The 14,271-nt window shown below is 41.4% G+C and overlaps 1 protein-coding gene across 6 annotated transcripts in view; it reads left to right on the top strand.

The window, feature by feature from the left end:
• POSH (Plenty of SH3s) overlaps positions 1 to 14,271 on the top strand; it is a 196,615-nt gene that overhangs the window by 95,165 nt on the left and 87,179 nt on the right. For all 6 annotated transcript variants that reach the window (XR_010950698.1, XM_067772360.1, XM_067772356.1 and 3 more), the window contains exon 3: positions 11,940 to 14,196. Coding sequence is in view for 5 of the 6 variants with exons in the window: in XM_067772360.1 (XP_067628461.1) it covers positions 11,940 to 14,196 (2,257 nt within the window). In the remaining variant the exon portion in view is untranslated. The remainder of the gene's footprint in view (positions 1 to 11,939; positions 14,197 to 14,271) is intronic.

The raw sequence follows: 14,271 nt of genomic DNA, 5'->3' as shown, positions 1-14,271 counted from the left end.
CACTCGAGAAAATTAAGCAGAGATTCTATTGGGTTGGTTGCCGTCAGTCGGTCACCGAGTGGATTGCCAATTGCGAGGTATGCAACAGAGCGAAAGGGCCCAAAACCCGAAGTCATGGCCAGATGAAGCAGTATATTTCAGGTGCACCATTTGAAAGGATCGCCATGGATGTCGCAGGTCCATTTCCTACTAGCAACCGCGGAAACAAATACGTACTGGTGGTTATGGATTATTTCAGTAAATGGACAGAGGTATACCCAATCCCAAACCAAGAAGCAGAAACTGTAGCAGAAGTGGTTAAACACGATTGGGTTGCAAGGTATGGTGTACCAATGGAGTTACATTCTGACCAAGGCAGGAATTTTGAATCAGCTGTGTTCCAAGAAATGTGCAAGAAGTTGGGCATTCGAAAAACACGGACAACTGCATTGCATCCTCATTCCGATGGTATGGTGGAACGCTTCAATAGAACATTGGAGGAGTATTTAAGGAAAGTAGTAGACAAGTACCATAAGGACTGGGATACACACATATCGTTATTCTTGATGGCCTACCGATCGGCAGTACAAGACACAACGGGCCAAACTCCCGCAAAGGTAATTTTTGGCAATGACCTTCGACTGCCAGGTGATTTGAAGTATGGGATAGATGCCGATGCGGAGAAGAATGTCAAGAAATCCACTGGTGTTGGAAGAAGAGCTGAGAGAGATACACGATTTGGTAAGGCAACGAGCAAAGATTATGAGTGACAAGATGAAAGCGAGGTACGATAAAGCAATTAATTCGGAAGGGTTTCAGGAAGGAGATTTGGTGCTGCTATACAACCCACAACGAAAAAAAGGTTTGTCCCCGAAATTGCAGTGTAACTGGTAAGGCCCATACAAAGTTGTAAAACGGATCAACGATGTAGTGTACCGCATACAAACCATTGGCAAACCACGAACCAAAATGAAAGTGGTTCATTTGGAGAGGCTAGCAGCGGTTAAATCGAGAGATTTGTCTAATCGGGACGATCAGACTTAGGTGGAGGGCAGTGTTACGAATATTAGCAAAAATAAGGAGTGCTGCCGTCTCTAAGCCGATGCTAAGCAGTGACGTGAATGCACATCAATAATTTAATCATTATGTATCTACATAAACAAAACAATAACTGCGTCTACATATATGTACCATGTACGTATACGAGCAGCGGAGAGTCAATGCACTAACACATGCATATATCTGAGATGCTCCTATAAGTATGCAATGAGAAAAACTATAAAATTGTGCAATTGTAGTTACAGCTGAGAAGTTTGAGAGCTACTGGACTAGTAGATTCTCGAAGCGCCTAGAAGATGTATAAAATTGTGTAATTGTAGTTACAGCTGAGAAGTTTGAGAGCTGCTGGACTAGTAGATTCTAGAAAAATGCGAACGAGGAAACCAAAGAGTATAAAAGGCGACAGATGTAGAGGCGCTGTAATTCAGTTTGAGTTGAGCTATCAATCAGTTTGATTAAGCACGCGATCTGGCGGCCAATAGTAGAGTTTCATTTGAGTTATCAATCAGTTTGGTTATTAAGCCAACGAGTAGCAAAGTGTAAGTGTTATTGTGAAGTACTTTAATAAAGGCCATTTTTCCATTGTTCAATATTGGAGTTATTTATTCAACAGTTTAGTGATTCGAACTTAGCAGAGGATTGCAAATAAGAGGATTTGCAAGTAAATTCGTTACAATACTTTGAGGTTTGTAGGGATATTTTTTGAAAAGTTCCTATAGGGACGAAAATATCTCAAACTTAGTTTTGTACGGCAGAATAAGTACAAATGTACATGCGCAATATACAAACACGTATGATGGTCTCTGAGTGGAGAAATAGGAATGTTGGAAAAGCAACTTGAAATTATTTGTACATGTACATATGTAAGTATGTACGTATGAATATATGATTTTTATATATGCTGGCAAGCAAGAAAAAATGACTTGGAAAAAGTTGAACTGTATCGACAAGTTCAACGCTTTGTGCGAACAACGGGGTAAACTCAGCTGTAGAAGAAGTTTTTGCTGATGTTGTTCTTGCACAGTGTGTTTGAGTAGGCCAGTAAACTGCAATTTTTTGTTGGTTAAATACCACTAGAAATATGTATACATATATATATATATGTATACATATATATATATATATATAATTGGCGGATTTTGCCTATTGGTATAGCGGAATATTTTCTACCAATTTTTGGTTGCAAAAAAGTTGCAGTAAAACCAACGGTAAGAAAATTTCCGCAATATTCATGTATATATGTGGATATATATATATATATATGTTTTTGCAGTTTATAAAAATAATATAAGTTGTGGAAAAAAGTTTTATTATTTTCAATATTTTTATGAAAAATAAAAAACTGCCTACTCACCAATTCCTGTATGTTCTGCTCCTTATTGTTGCTGTCTGCTCTGCTTGTTGTTGCTCGCCTGGTGATTATTAGCTGGTTGATGTTGCTGCTGCTTGGCTGCCTTTGGAGATGATTTTTGATGATGATTGTTTTCAAAAATTTCCTCTTTTTAAAACCCGTGTTAACCAAAAATTTATTTTCGCAAATTTTTGTGAATATATGTACGTGTTTGTGCGCCCACAATTTTCAAAAATATTTTTGTTTTTAAATTTTTAATGTATATATATGTATATATTTTGTGTTTTATTTGCTTTTTAACCAAGGCACTTGAAAATTTTTTTTTTGTTGCAATTTTTTGCACTCAATTAATATTTCTATATTTTTTTGTATATATAGTTTAATGTTTTTCTGTTTTCCAGCACTTCCTTCACTCCTCAGTTTTATAGTTATTTGATCTTTTGTATATATGTATATGAAGATACAATATAGTGTACTTTCAACTAAATAAAAGGTTTAATAGTTTGTTTTTTCTAAAACGTTATAAATTCACTTTATTTATAATTTAATAACTAAGTAATTAACTCGTTAAAAACTTGACTTGTGACGTTAACTATGTATTCACTTTAGAAACTTGGTAAATACTTAAGAATGTTGGATATAGATATATGCTCAAAGTATTAAATACAAATATATGCAAAATGGGATCGCGTCCGCGGTTGCCGAGTGATAGTACTTGACTAATTCGTTGAAAAAAGGATCGTTGCTGACGATGGCAGTGCTTGTGAATTTGCGCCTTTCCACTCGCCTCGCACGGCTGCGCATAAGAATTTCGCCGCCGTCTGGATCTTATTGGAGGCGTCTTAAACAGTCAGGTTGGCCGAGCTGTAAACCCTTTATATGTGAACAGACCCTAATTGTGATTCATAAGATTATTTATCGATTCTAAGTGTTCACTGTTATCGATTAGTATATAAGCAAGCACGCATCGTTAGTTTTAAAAAAATAAAGGCGGTGACACAATGACATTTTTCATATAGATGCATTTAACACAAGCTTATGCATTCCAATAACATCGCCACAATCAGCCAAGATGTTGCGTTTGTAAATATGAAGGAACTTCAGACGTGGCAATTGAAGTTTATTACGCCTTGCCCATTCACATACAAAATTTCGCGAAGCACTGTTATAAAGATTCTCCCTATACAACAAAAATACTTGCTAACATGATTTGTGTCGTAATCGATTGTTACATTGCAGTTTTTAATTGCGAAAAATGTGAATTAACCATCCAGTGGGAAAAATAATTTCACTTGCAAAGTGTGCCAACACCCTTAGCCAAAGCAACTGTCAAATTCTTCTTCTTATGATTTGCTTGGAACAAAATTTGAGAGATGGTTACTTTTCAATATCAGATGGCGCCAGTGTCGCTCATTCTACCGTTGTCCATAAAAGCCCCGCCACATAAGCACTTTTTCATATAGATGAGTTTAACACAAGCTTATGCATTATGAGTAGATTGCACGCATTTTTATGGAGAACGGTAGAATGAGCGACACTGGCGCCATATGATAATGAAAAGTAGCCATCTTCCAAATTTTGTTACAAGCAAAGCATAAGAAGAAGAATGTGACATTTGTTTTGGTTAAGGGTGTTGACACACTTTGCAAATGAAATTATTTTTCCCACTGGTTTGTAAATTTTCTAACATTTTTCGCAAGTAAAAACTGCAATATAACAATCGAATACGACACAAACTATGTTAGCAAGTATTTTTCTTGTACAGTGAGAATGTTTATAAGAATGCTTCGAGAAATTTTGTATGTGAATGGGCAAGGCGAAATAAACTTCAGTTGCCAAGTCTGAAGTTCTTTCATATTTACAAAGGCAACATCTTGGTTGATTGTGGCGATGTTATTGGAATGCATAAGCTTGTGTTAAGCGCATCTTTATGAAAAATGCCGTTGTGTCACGGGCCTTAAAAATACGTGCAATCTACTCATAATGCACAAGCTTGTGTTAAGCTCATCTATATGAAAAACTGCTTATGTGTCGGAGCTGTAATAAAAGAAACTGTTCGCTACCACACGAGTTTGTATCGTGTATTTATATATCGCAAGAAAACCAAGCCATCCCAGCTTTAAAAATTCAAAGTAATAAATTTACAAAGTTAAATTAAATTAATACAATTAATCTATTACTGTAGGGTATTCCCAAGGCAGTCGGTTCTATGTACCGGAGCGACTCGGGATTTTTCCCGACCAAGGACTGTCATTTCAGTGTGACCCCATCTAATTTGTTTCGTCCCTCCCACAAATTTTCATCCTCCCAGCAGCTCCTTGCAGCAGGACTGCTCCATATTCTCTTACTCCGGGAAGGCATCGAATCCAATCCGGGTTCGTCTCCTGACCCCGGTCCTGAGAAATGGTTTTGCTGCATCTGCCGGAAAAGAATTTTTTTAGGACGGTCATACTCTGTTCAGTGTGTCTCCTGCAAGGGATGGTTGCATCGGACAGGTTGTTCTGGGCTTGATCCCAAAACCCGACGTCCACGTAACTTTTATAAATCTTTTGTGGCTCCTTGCTGTTCACGCCCAAGGGCGTCCCGTAGTCTACGCCTTAGCGCCCCCCACTACCCTCCAGCAGCCCCGCTGCTCAGCAAGCCACAACAAGTACCCGCTGCTGCTCGCGCCCCACGGCGCCAACAACTCAAACAGCTGATACCACTCATAACTACTACCTGCGTAGTAGAGTTGGTAGCAATGCTGAGCATCAGCCCCTGCCCCCGTCTTCTCCCCCCTCTTTTCCGGCAGCAATCGTGCAGGTCAGGGAAACAGACTCTTAGTCCCTACCTCCGTTTCCACCGTCTTCCAGCACAGAATATATAGGTTTGCGACATCCGCCCAATGCAGCTCCTGCCTTGGGTGGTGCCACTTTCCCAGATGTTCTGGTCTCCGCGACGGCAACCCCCCGACGGGTTTCATCGCGCCATGTTGCCAGGTCGCAAACCCAAATCATCCGAGTACCCCAATGCTTGCCCAAGGACGCCCAGTCCCAGGGCCACAACAGCAATTGCGTCCTGGCCTTCCACAACCCAGGCGTAGTCACCTGTCACTTACCCCCAGAGTGGCGACATCTCCCCTTATGCACTTCAGTATCCTGCAGTTAAACTGTAATGGACTAACTGGGAAGATTACGGAGATAGTCGATTTCATGAAGCGGCACAACATCCGCATTGCTGCGACTCAAGAGACTAAACTCACAGCAAGATCTGCATTGCAGACCTGCTCTGGGTATAACGTGCACAGGAAAGACCGCGAGAGCGGAAATGGAGGCGGTCTCGCGTTTATCATACACCACTCTGTGCAATATTATATATTTGATCCTGGCATCGACCGCAGGACAATGTCTTAGAACGTCAAGGCCTATCTGTCCGGTCAGGCGATGCAAACCTAGAAATCATCAACATCTACATCCCTCCTGCCACCTGTTGCCCCAGTGGATACCGCCCTAATATCAGGCCCTTACTCACTGGCAACAATCGCATTATCTTAGGTGATTTCAATGCCCATCATGATCTATGGCATTCAAACTTGCGGGCAGACAGTAGGGGTGGGATGTTGGCGGATCAAATAGAAGAAACGACGTTCTGCACAATAAACGGAGACGCCCCCACACGTATGGTAGGAAGCTGTCACAGCTCGCCAGATATCTCAATCGTGAGCGCAGAACTCGTAAACTGCGTCAACTGGCAGCCGATGGTAACATTGGCATCCGACCACCTGCCCATACTTATTTTGCTTGAGCGTACCTCCGACTTCATCGTCACTGAAAAAAGCACTTTCATAAACTTCAAAAAAGGAAAGTGGGAAGAATATAAATCCTTTACAGACAGCCGCTTTGCTGCCCCCCTATCCCGACTGATGCCCGCCAAGGGGAGCGTGCCTCCCGTAAGGTCATTAAATCCGCCTCGGCATATTTCATTCCCGCCGGGAGAATTCCCGAAATCCGGCCCCACTTCCCGGCGGAGGCCGCAAACTTAGCGAGAGAACGTGACCTTATAAGACAGCTTGATCCAGGCGACCCCCAAATAAGGGATATAAACCAACGCATCAGATTGCTTGTGGATGAACACAAGCGGGCGAAATGGGAGGAGCACCTAAGAGGCTGTAACCTCTCTACCGGTGTGGGTAAACTTTGGTCCACCGTAAAGTCCCTATCGAATCCGACTAAGCACAAAGACAAAGTTTCCATCGCCTTTGGCGACAAAGTGCTGTCCGACGCGAAAAAATGCGCGAGCGCTTTCTGCCGACAATATATAATGCATCCTACGGTCGACAAAGATAGACGGAGAGCCAATAGACACGCACATAAACACAAATTCAGCGCGTCACCAATCACCATCACCGCTAAAGAGGTTGAGGACGCCATTGGTCGTGCTAAACCATCCAAAGCAGTGGGCCCAGACGGCATAGCCATGCCGATGCTTAAAAGCCTAGGGAAAGAGGGTTTCAAATATTTGGCGCATGTCTTCAATCTGTCTCTTTCCACCTTTGTCATACCTGAGAAATGGAAAATGGCCAAGGTGGTCCCGCTACTAAAGCCTGGGAAACCAGCTAACATAGGTGAGTCGTATCGTCCGATATCTCTCCTATCGCCAGTGGCAAAGACGCTTGAAGCTATTTTGCTCCCTTATTTCCAAGCAAATTTGCAGCTAGCCCCTCATCAGCATGGATTCAGAAAACTCCATAGCACTACCACCGCGCTAAATGCCATTAGCACCCAGGTAAATTGCGGTTTAAATCAATACCCCCACCATAGAACAGTACTCGTAGCGCTAGACCTATCAAAAGCTTTCGATACGGTCAACCATGGCTCGTTACTGCAGGACCTGGAAGGGTCTACCCTTCCCCCATGTCTTAAAAGGTGGACCGCAAATTATCTGGGTGGCCGGCAGGCATCGGTGCAATTTAGAAACGAAGCATCAAAACCAAGGAGAATTAAACAAGGGGTGCCACAGGGTGGTGTCCTATCCCCACTTTTGTTTAATTACTACATATCTAAGCTACCTTCACCACCGGAAGGAGTCACAATCGTTTCCTACGCCGATCACTGCACAATAATGGCCACAGGCCCAGGCCCAAAGATCGATGCGCTATGCAATAAAATAAACGGCTACCTCCCTGATCTCTCCAGTTTTTTCGCCTCGCGAAACCTGGCATTATCACCGACTAAATCTTCCGCGACCTTATTTACAACATGGACGCCCCAAATGTCGATCATTTTGAACATCCACGTCGATGGCACTACGCTACCGACTGTCCTACACCCCAAAATCTTGGGTGTGACGTTTGATCAGGGTCTAAATTTTGGTGAGCACGCAGCCGCAATTGTTCCGAGAATTCAGAGCCGTAACGAAATCCTCAAATCCCTCACTGGCAGTACTTGGGGAAAAGATAAAGAAACGCTCATGACTACATACAAAGCAATTAGCCAGCCGATTACGTGCTACGCGTCACCCATATGGTCGCCAAGCCTAAAAATCACCCACTGGAAGAAACTACAGGCCTGCCAAAATACTGCTCTCAGAATCGCCACGGGCTGTCTTCTTATGTCCCCAGAACACCATCTGCATAATGAGGCGAGAATACTCCCCATCAGGGAGAGAAATGAGATGCTGACCAAACAGTTCCTGTTGAATACCCAGAAACCTGGGCATCCCAACAGACATCTGATTGATGAACCAGCACCGCCTAGGGGCTTAAGGAGTCATCTCCGTAAGCATTTTGAGGAAATACGGCACCTGAGAACCCAGCCGTATGAAGTGAAAAAACACAAGCAGGTCCTTGGTGAACTCCATAAACAGGCGTCGGACCTTTATTTATTTTATTTATTTATTTATTTATTTGACATAGTGGTTGTATCTGTAAGACAAAGTCTTTTTAAGTACATCAGCAAGTTTTAAAACAAAATAAATAATATAAAATTGAAGTTGTTATAACAACTTTAATACTTAACCTAGAATACACGTTTGATAAGAACATGAAAGGGCTTAAGTTTATTAAGAAAGAAAGAATAGAATATAGATGAAATTATGTTGTAACCACATTAATCACACTGAATTGAAGTAACTATGAATTAGCTTCCCGTAGTTGCTGCTACCCATATCAGCCTTGAGAGAGTCAGGAATGGAGTTCCAGAGCCTTACAGCATTAACAAAAAACAGCCTCGATGAGGACAAATATAAATATCGTGGTATTATTAGCTTGCGGTGTCTAGAAGACTTGGAAAATTTTAGTTTTTCATAAAGATAATTTGGTGTTTTGAATTCAATAAGTTTGAACATAAATATACAGTTTCGTGCAGCAATATAATCAAAAATACTGCATCCTAGAACTTTGCACCTCCATGTGGAGATGTGGTCATACTTTTTAAGGCCATAGACATAACGCGTTATATTATTAAATGCAACATCAATTTTATGGCTCGAAGCAGAATCTAATTGACTGTAGACAAGCCCAGAGTATGTTATGTGTGGCACAATCAATTGTATAGCTAACTTTTTCCTGGTCTCCAAAGGTGTAAAAGAAGCAGAAGCTCTTAAACGGCGCAAAATAGAATAAACATTACTTAGCATTTTATTAACGTGGTCAATACAGGTCAACTTGGAGTTTATCACAAAACCCAAATTTCGAATCTTTCCAGTAAACGAGAGGGCAAACAAAGAGCTTTGGGATATCTTCAACATGTACAACGCTACTACTTATGGGCAACACATATGACTTTTCAGCATTTAAGCATAGACAGTTTTCACAAGCCCATTTCCAGATTGCAGACAAGTCACTATTTATTTTATAACATAAATCTTCGACAAGGCCAACACGACTAGATAGGTATAACTGGATGTCATTAGCATATGCGTGGACATTTACGTGCTGACACACTGAGAAAACATCATTGACAAAAAGACTAAACAGAAGAGGACCAAGCACAGAGCCTTGTGGCACACCAGTAGGGACAACACGAGATTTGGATGCAGAGTTTTTGCAAACTACCTTCTGGGTTCTTCCCTCCAGGTAACTGGCCATAAGCTCAACAGATGTAGTGGAGAACCCGAAGTAGAATTCGAGTTTTTTTGCAAAGGAGGTTGTGCTGCACTGAGTCAAAGGCCTTAGAAAAGTCAAGGAGGCACAAAAGGGTTAGGTCACTTTTGTCAAAACTAGTTCTTATGTCGTCAAGTATTTTGATCATTGCAGTAGAGCAACTATGCTTAGGTCTGAATCCAGATTGCACTGGACTCAACAAGTTGTTCTCCTTAACATAAGCTGAAATTTGACCCGCCATCAAGGACTCACACACTTTAGCAAATGCAGCTAAGATGCTAATTGGCCTAAAATTGCAAGGCTCAAGAGCATTATATGTTTTGGCGACAGGAATAATTAACGCCTTCTTCCACTCCCCAGGGAAACAAGAAGTTGTGAAGCAATGATTAATAATATGTGTGAGAGTTCCTAAAATGAATGGCAGAACGAGTTTGATGAACTTCAAAGAGATACCATCATCCCCAATAGCATTAGATTTGATGTTCAAAATTGTTTTACATACTTCTAATTCTGATACTGCTTTAAATTAAAATTTAATCACTGATGATGGTGTAAGGGGGGTTTTAGGAGGGGAAGCCGTTCCTCTTGGTGGATTTTTGCGCGCCATTGTTGCTGTATTTTTTTCAATTTATCTATTTGATTGTTTTTTCGTTTTCTTATTAGCTTTTTAGCTCTTATTCAAAGCAGCAGTAAACACAAAACAAGTAATATAGTTCAAACGAATTAACACTACAAACTGTAGGCAACACACACGCACGTAGACAACGCAAAAACAAAAAAAAATTGGCAAATTGTTAGAAAGAATTTACAATTATTAAGAGCGCACAAAACACGTCCTACTTAGTTGACATCTGTATATACCCTTATGCCGGGAATTGCCCGGTGAATCCAGTGCTTAACGAAAATTATCCAAAACTTGCGGAAGAGGAACGCATACTCCCCAGGGAAACGCGTGTCACTCTTGCTCAACTTCGTTCTGGATACTGTAACAGGTTAAACTCTTACCTATCCAGAATCAACCCCGACATACAAAATGTATGCCCCGCTTGCAACGTGTCCCCACATGACATCAACCATCTCTTCAATTGTAATGTGGAACCAACGCCTCTAACACCCCTTTCCTTATGGTCCACCCCAGTTGAAACGGCAAGTTTCCTTAGACTCCCGTTAGAGGATATTGATGACAATTTGTGATCGGTCGCGGCTATTAGGTGGGGCGAGCATTGCTACAACAATAACAGTAACTGTATAGTGTGTCTCTTCAATCAGATATCTGTTGGGATGCCCAGATTTCTGGATATTCAACAGAAACTCTTTGTTCAGCATTTCATTTCTCCCTAATTTGGATTAGTCTCGCCTCATAGTGTAAGTGGTGTTCTGGGGACATAAGAAGACAGCCCGTAGCGGTTCTGAGAGCGGTGTTTTGGCAGGCCTCTATTTTCTTTCAGTGAGTAACCTTTAGGTTTGGCTACCATAGCGCTGCCGGCAAGAGATTTGAGGATTTTACTACGGTTCGGGATTTTGGGTACAATTGCGATTACATGCTCGTCGAAATGTAGATCCTGATCGAACGTCATACACAGTATTTTTGGGTGTACGACAGTCGGTAGCGTAATGCCATCGACGTGAATGTTCAATATGGTCGACATTTGCCGTGTCCTTGTTGTAAATAAGGTCGCCGAGGATTTGGTCGGTGAAAATGTTAGGTTTCGCGAGGCGAAGAAACTGGAGAGATCAGGGAGATAGCTTTTTATTTTATTACAAAGCTCATCGATGTGTTGGCCAGGACCTGTGGCCATTATTGTGCAGTCATCGGCGTAGGATATAATGGTGACTCTTTCTGGAGGCGAAGGTACTTCGATATATAGAAGTTAAACAAAAGCGGGGATGGGACACTATCCTGTGGTACCCCTTGTTTAATTCTTCTGGGTTTAGATGTTATGTTCCTGAATAGCACCGATGTAGACTTGGAGGAAGGGGCGACCCTTCCAAGTCTTGCAGTAACGTTCCATGGTTGATTGTATCAAAAGCTCTTGATAGATTTCATTGTTATCTTATGGCGCTTTCGAAGAGTCAAAGCGAAGCAACGCGACAAAAGCGGAAAAGTAAATCCGCTAGGACTTGCTATGAGAATGAAGAAAAACGGTCTGGCCCGCCAAATACCCAAATATAAAAATTGCAATAGTTAGAAAAATGAAGGGAAGGACTTAGGCAGCGTCAGCTTTCACGAAGGAGAAGGGTTCTATTGTAATCTGCCAGGACAGTTTGGACCCATTGCTAATACCATCCCTTTGACTTTGACCCCTAATACCGATTTTCCCATTTGCCCATTTAACGCAGAATATCTTGATTATCTCCTCGAGGGCATAAGCCCATTACAACGTTTTTTCTAAGATCCTCCTTCACTCTTATGTTTTAAGTCTATTACATGTATATTCTCACATTCGTTCAATTCGTTATCTCTCACAGGAATGAAAAATGCTGCTGCTGCTGCAAAGTCTCATCAAACGCACCAACAACAAAAATTGCAGCACAGTAAAACAAATCATGATGTACGGCATGCTAGTGATGATCAACAACAACAAAACATGCGGACACAGCTTCAAGTACAGCAAAATAATCAAAGCCGGCAACAACACTATCAAACAAATGCATCACAACAGCAACAACAAAGGCAATCACAACCCAACGCTGTGAATCAAAATTCAATAAGCATTGCCCAACATCAATTTATGCAACAGCGGCGTTGCTTGCTGCCGCATGCGTATGCACTTTACGATTTTGAATCAACTGAGCCAACTGATTTACATTTTAAAAAGGGAGATTTAGTACTATTAAAACGAAAAGTGGACTCTAATTGGTATGTAGGTCAACTTAATAATGGGAATGGCGCCATTTCGGAAGGCACTTTCCCAATCAATCATGTACAAGTTATTGTACCATTGCCAACACCTCAATGTATTGCATTGTATGATTTTAAAATGCCACCGAATGAAGAACAAGGTTGCCTTACCTTTAAAAAAGGTACAGCTATACATGTACTACGACGAGTTGATCACAATTGGGCGGAAGGTTGTATTGGCACTACAATAGGAATTTTCCCTATTGCTTTTGTAGAACTGAATGCATTAGCCAAACAGGTGCTGCACTCTTATTTAGTTGCCAATACGCCAACGACATTATCGTTAACATCCCCACCAATTATGCCTTTACGGGCGACAGTAACTGCACCCTCTTCAGTAACAACAGCTGGGACTACAACTAATGTGCTTTTAAATCAGCTCAGAAATCCACCACCTATGCCTATTACCGATATAAACAATAGCGACGCTACAACTTCATCCTCGCCATCATCAAATTCCTCCTCAAATGCAACTAGTCCGCATTTGATCAGCACAACAACAACGACAGCAACAAGTAGCGCGTCCGGTCCAATTTCGACTTCGATGCCAAGTAGTCCGAATCAGTCATTACTATCGTCCCCACAACATGAAGTTACCAACATCAATGTTGGTAGTGGTTCAAGTTCTGTACGTTTTCGTGATAAAAGAGAAAAACGTCATTCACTTAATGCGTTGCTCTCGGCCGGTACAGGATTGGGTACTGGCGCAGCTCTTAGCATTTTACAATCAAATCGTCATTCAGCGGAAATTTTAAGCATACCAAATGACCCTCAAACAGCCGGAGTTCTAACGGGTAGTAGCAGTGGTGATAACGCTTTAAATGGCAGTGCAAATGCAAGGAGTACAGCTGTGCCTCAAACTACAATTGCGTGTGAACAACAACATCAACTAGCGCAATCACAGGAAATTCAACTGAATCAGCAGCAACAACAACAGCAACACTCACATCAACGGGTGAATGTTTTGAAAACAAGTATTGTACAACATGCTCCACCGACACTGCCTTGGGGCTATCTCGCCTTATATCCTTATAAGCCTCGAAAGAGTGATGAGCTTGAATTGAAGAAAGGTTGCGTCTACATTGTTACTGAACGTTGCTTAGATGGTTGGTTTAAAGGAAAAAATTGGCAAGATATAACTGGTGTTTTTCCCGGAAATTATGCAACACCTTTACGTAGTCGTGATCAACAACAACTAATGCATCAATGGAAATATGTGCCATTACAAAGTGCACAGTTCTTCAATCAAGGAAATATAACTTTAACTTCAAATAATAATTGCTTAAGTATTCAAGCACCTCCTGCTCTTGCTTCGACTTCAACGCAAAGAATACAAAATCTACATCAACCCCCTGATTTACCACCGCGACAGGTTAACAGTACATCACCATTGTCGTCAGTTTGGACAAAACCTCTTGGTCATACAGTTGAGGCATTTTTTAATAGATACAGCAAACCCCAGGACGTTCCGTCAAAAGATCAAAAGGACAAAGATAAAGACTTAGCAGGTATGCAAAAAGAGAATAAATGTGGCCCATTTTCAAGTGCTCCTCCAATTCCATCAACCAGCGCCTCGACTACTTCAAGTGCTGTACAATTAATGAAACGTTTGGCGCATATTAAATCGCGTTCCAAATCACCAAACAGTGCAATGGTATGTCAACAACAGAAAAGTCCACAATCTCAATTAGCTCAAGACAAACCTCCAATTGATGATACGGCGCCTAACTTCAAAAGCTCCGGAGGTCATTCAATACAAAAAAATAACTCTCAATTCAATTCTACTGTAACAGCTCATGGGCAGTTGCATCCCGTGCATGTGCGGTGAGTATTAATATTCAACTGAAGAAAATATTTTCATGTTTCTAAATATGAAACTTTAGTGAGATAACCGTTTAT

Source organism: Eurosta solidaginis, chromosome 3, assembly GCF_040869045.1.
Source record: "Eurosta solidaginis isolate ZX-2024a chromosome 3, ASM4086904v1, whole genome shotgun sequence".
Classification (NCBI taxonomy): Eukaryota; Metazoa; Arthropoda; class Insecta; order Diptera; family Tephritidae; genus Eurosta; species Eurosta solidaginis.
This window is presented reverse-complemented; position numbering and strand designations above follow the sequence as displayed.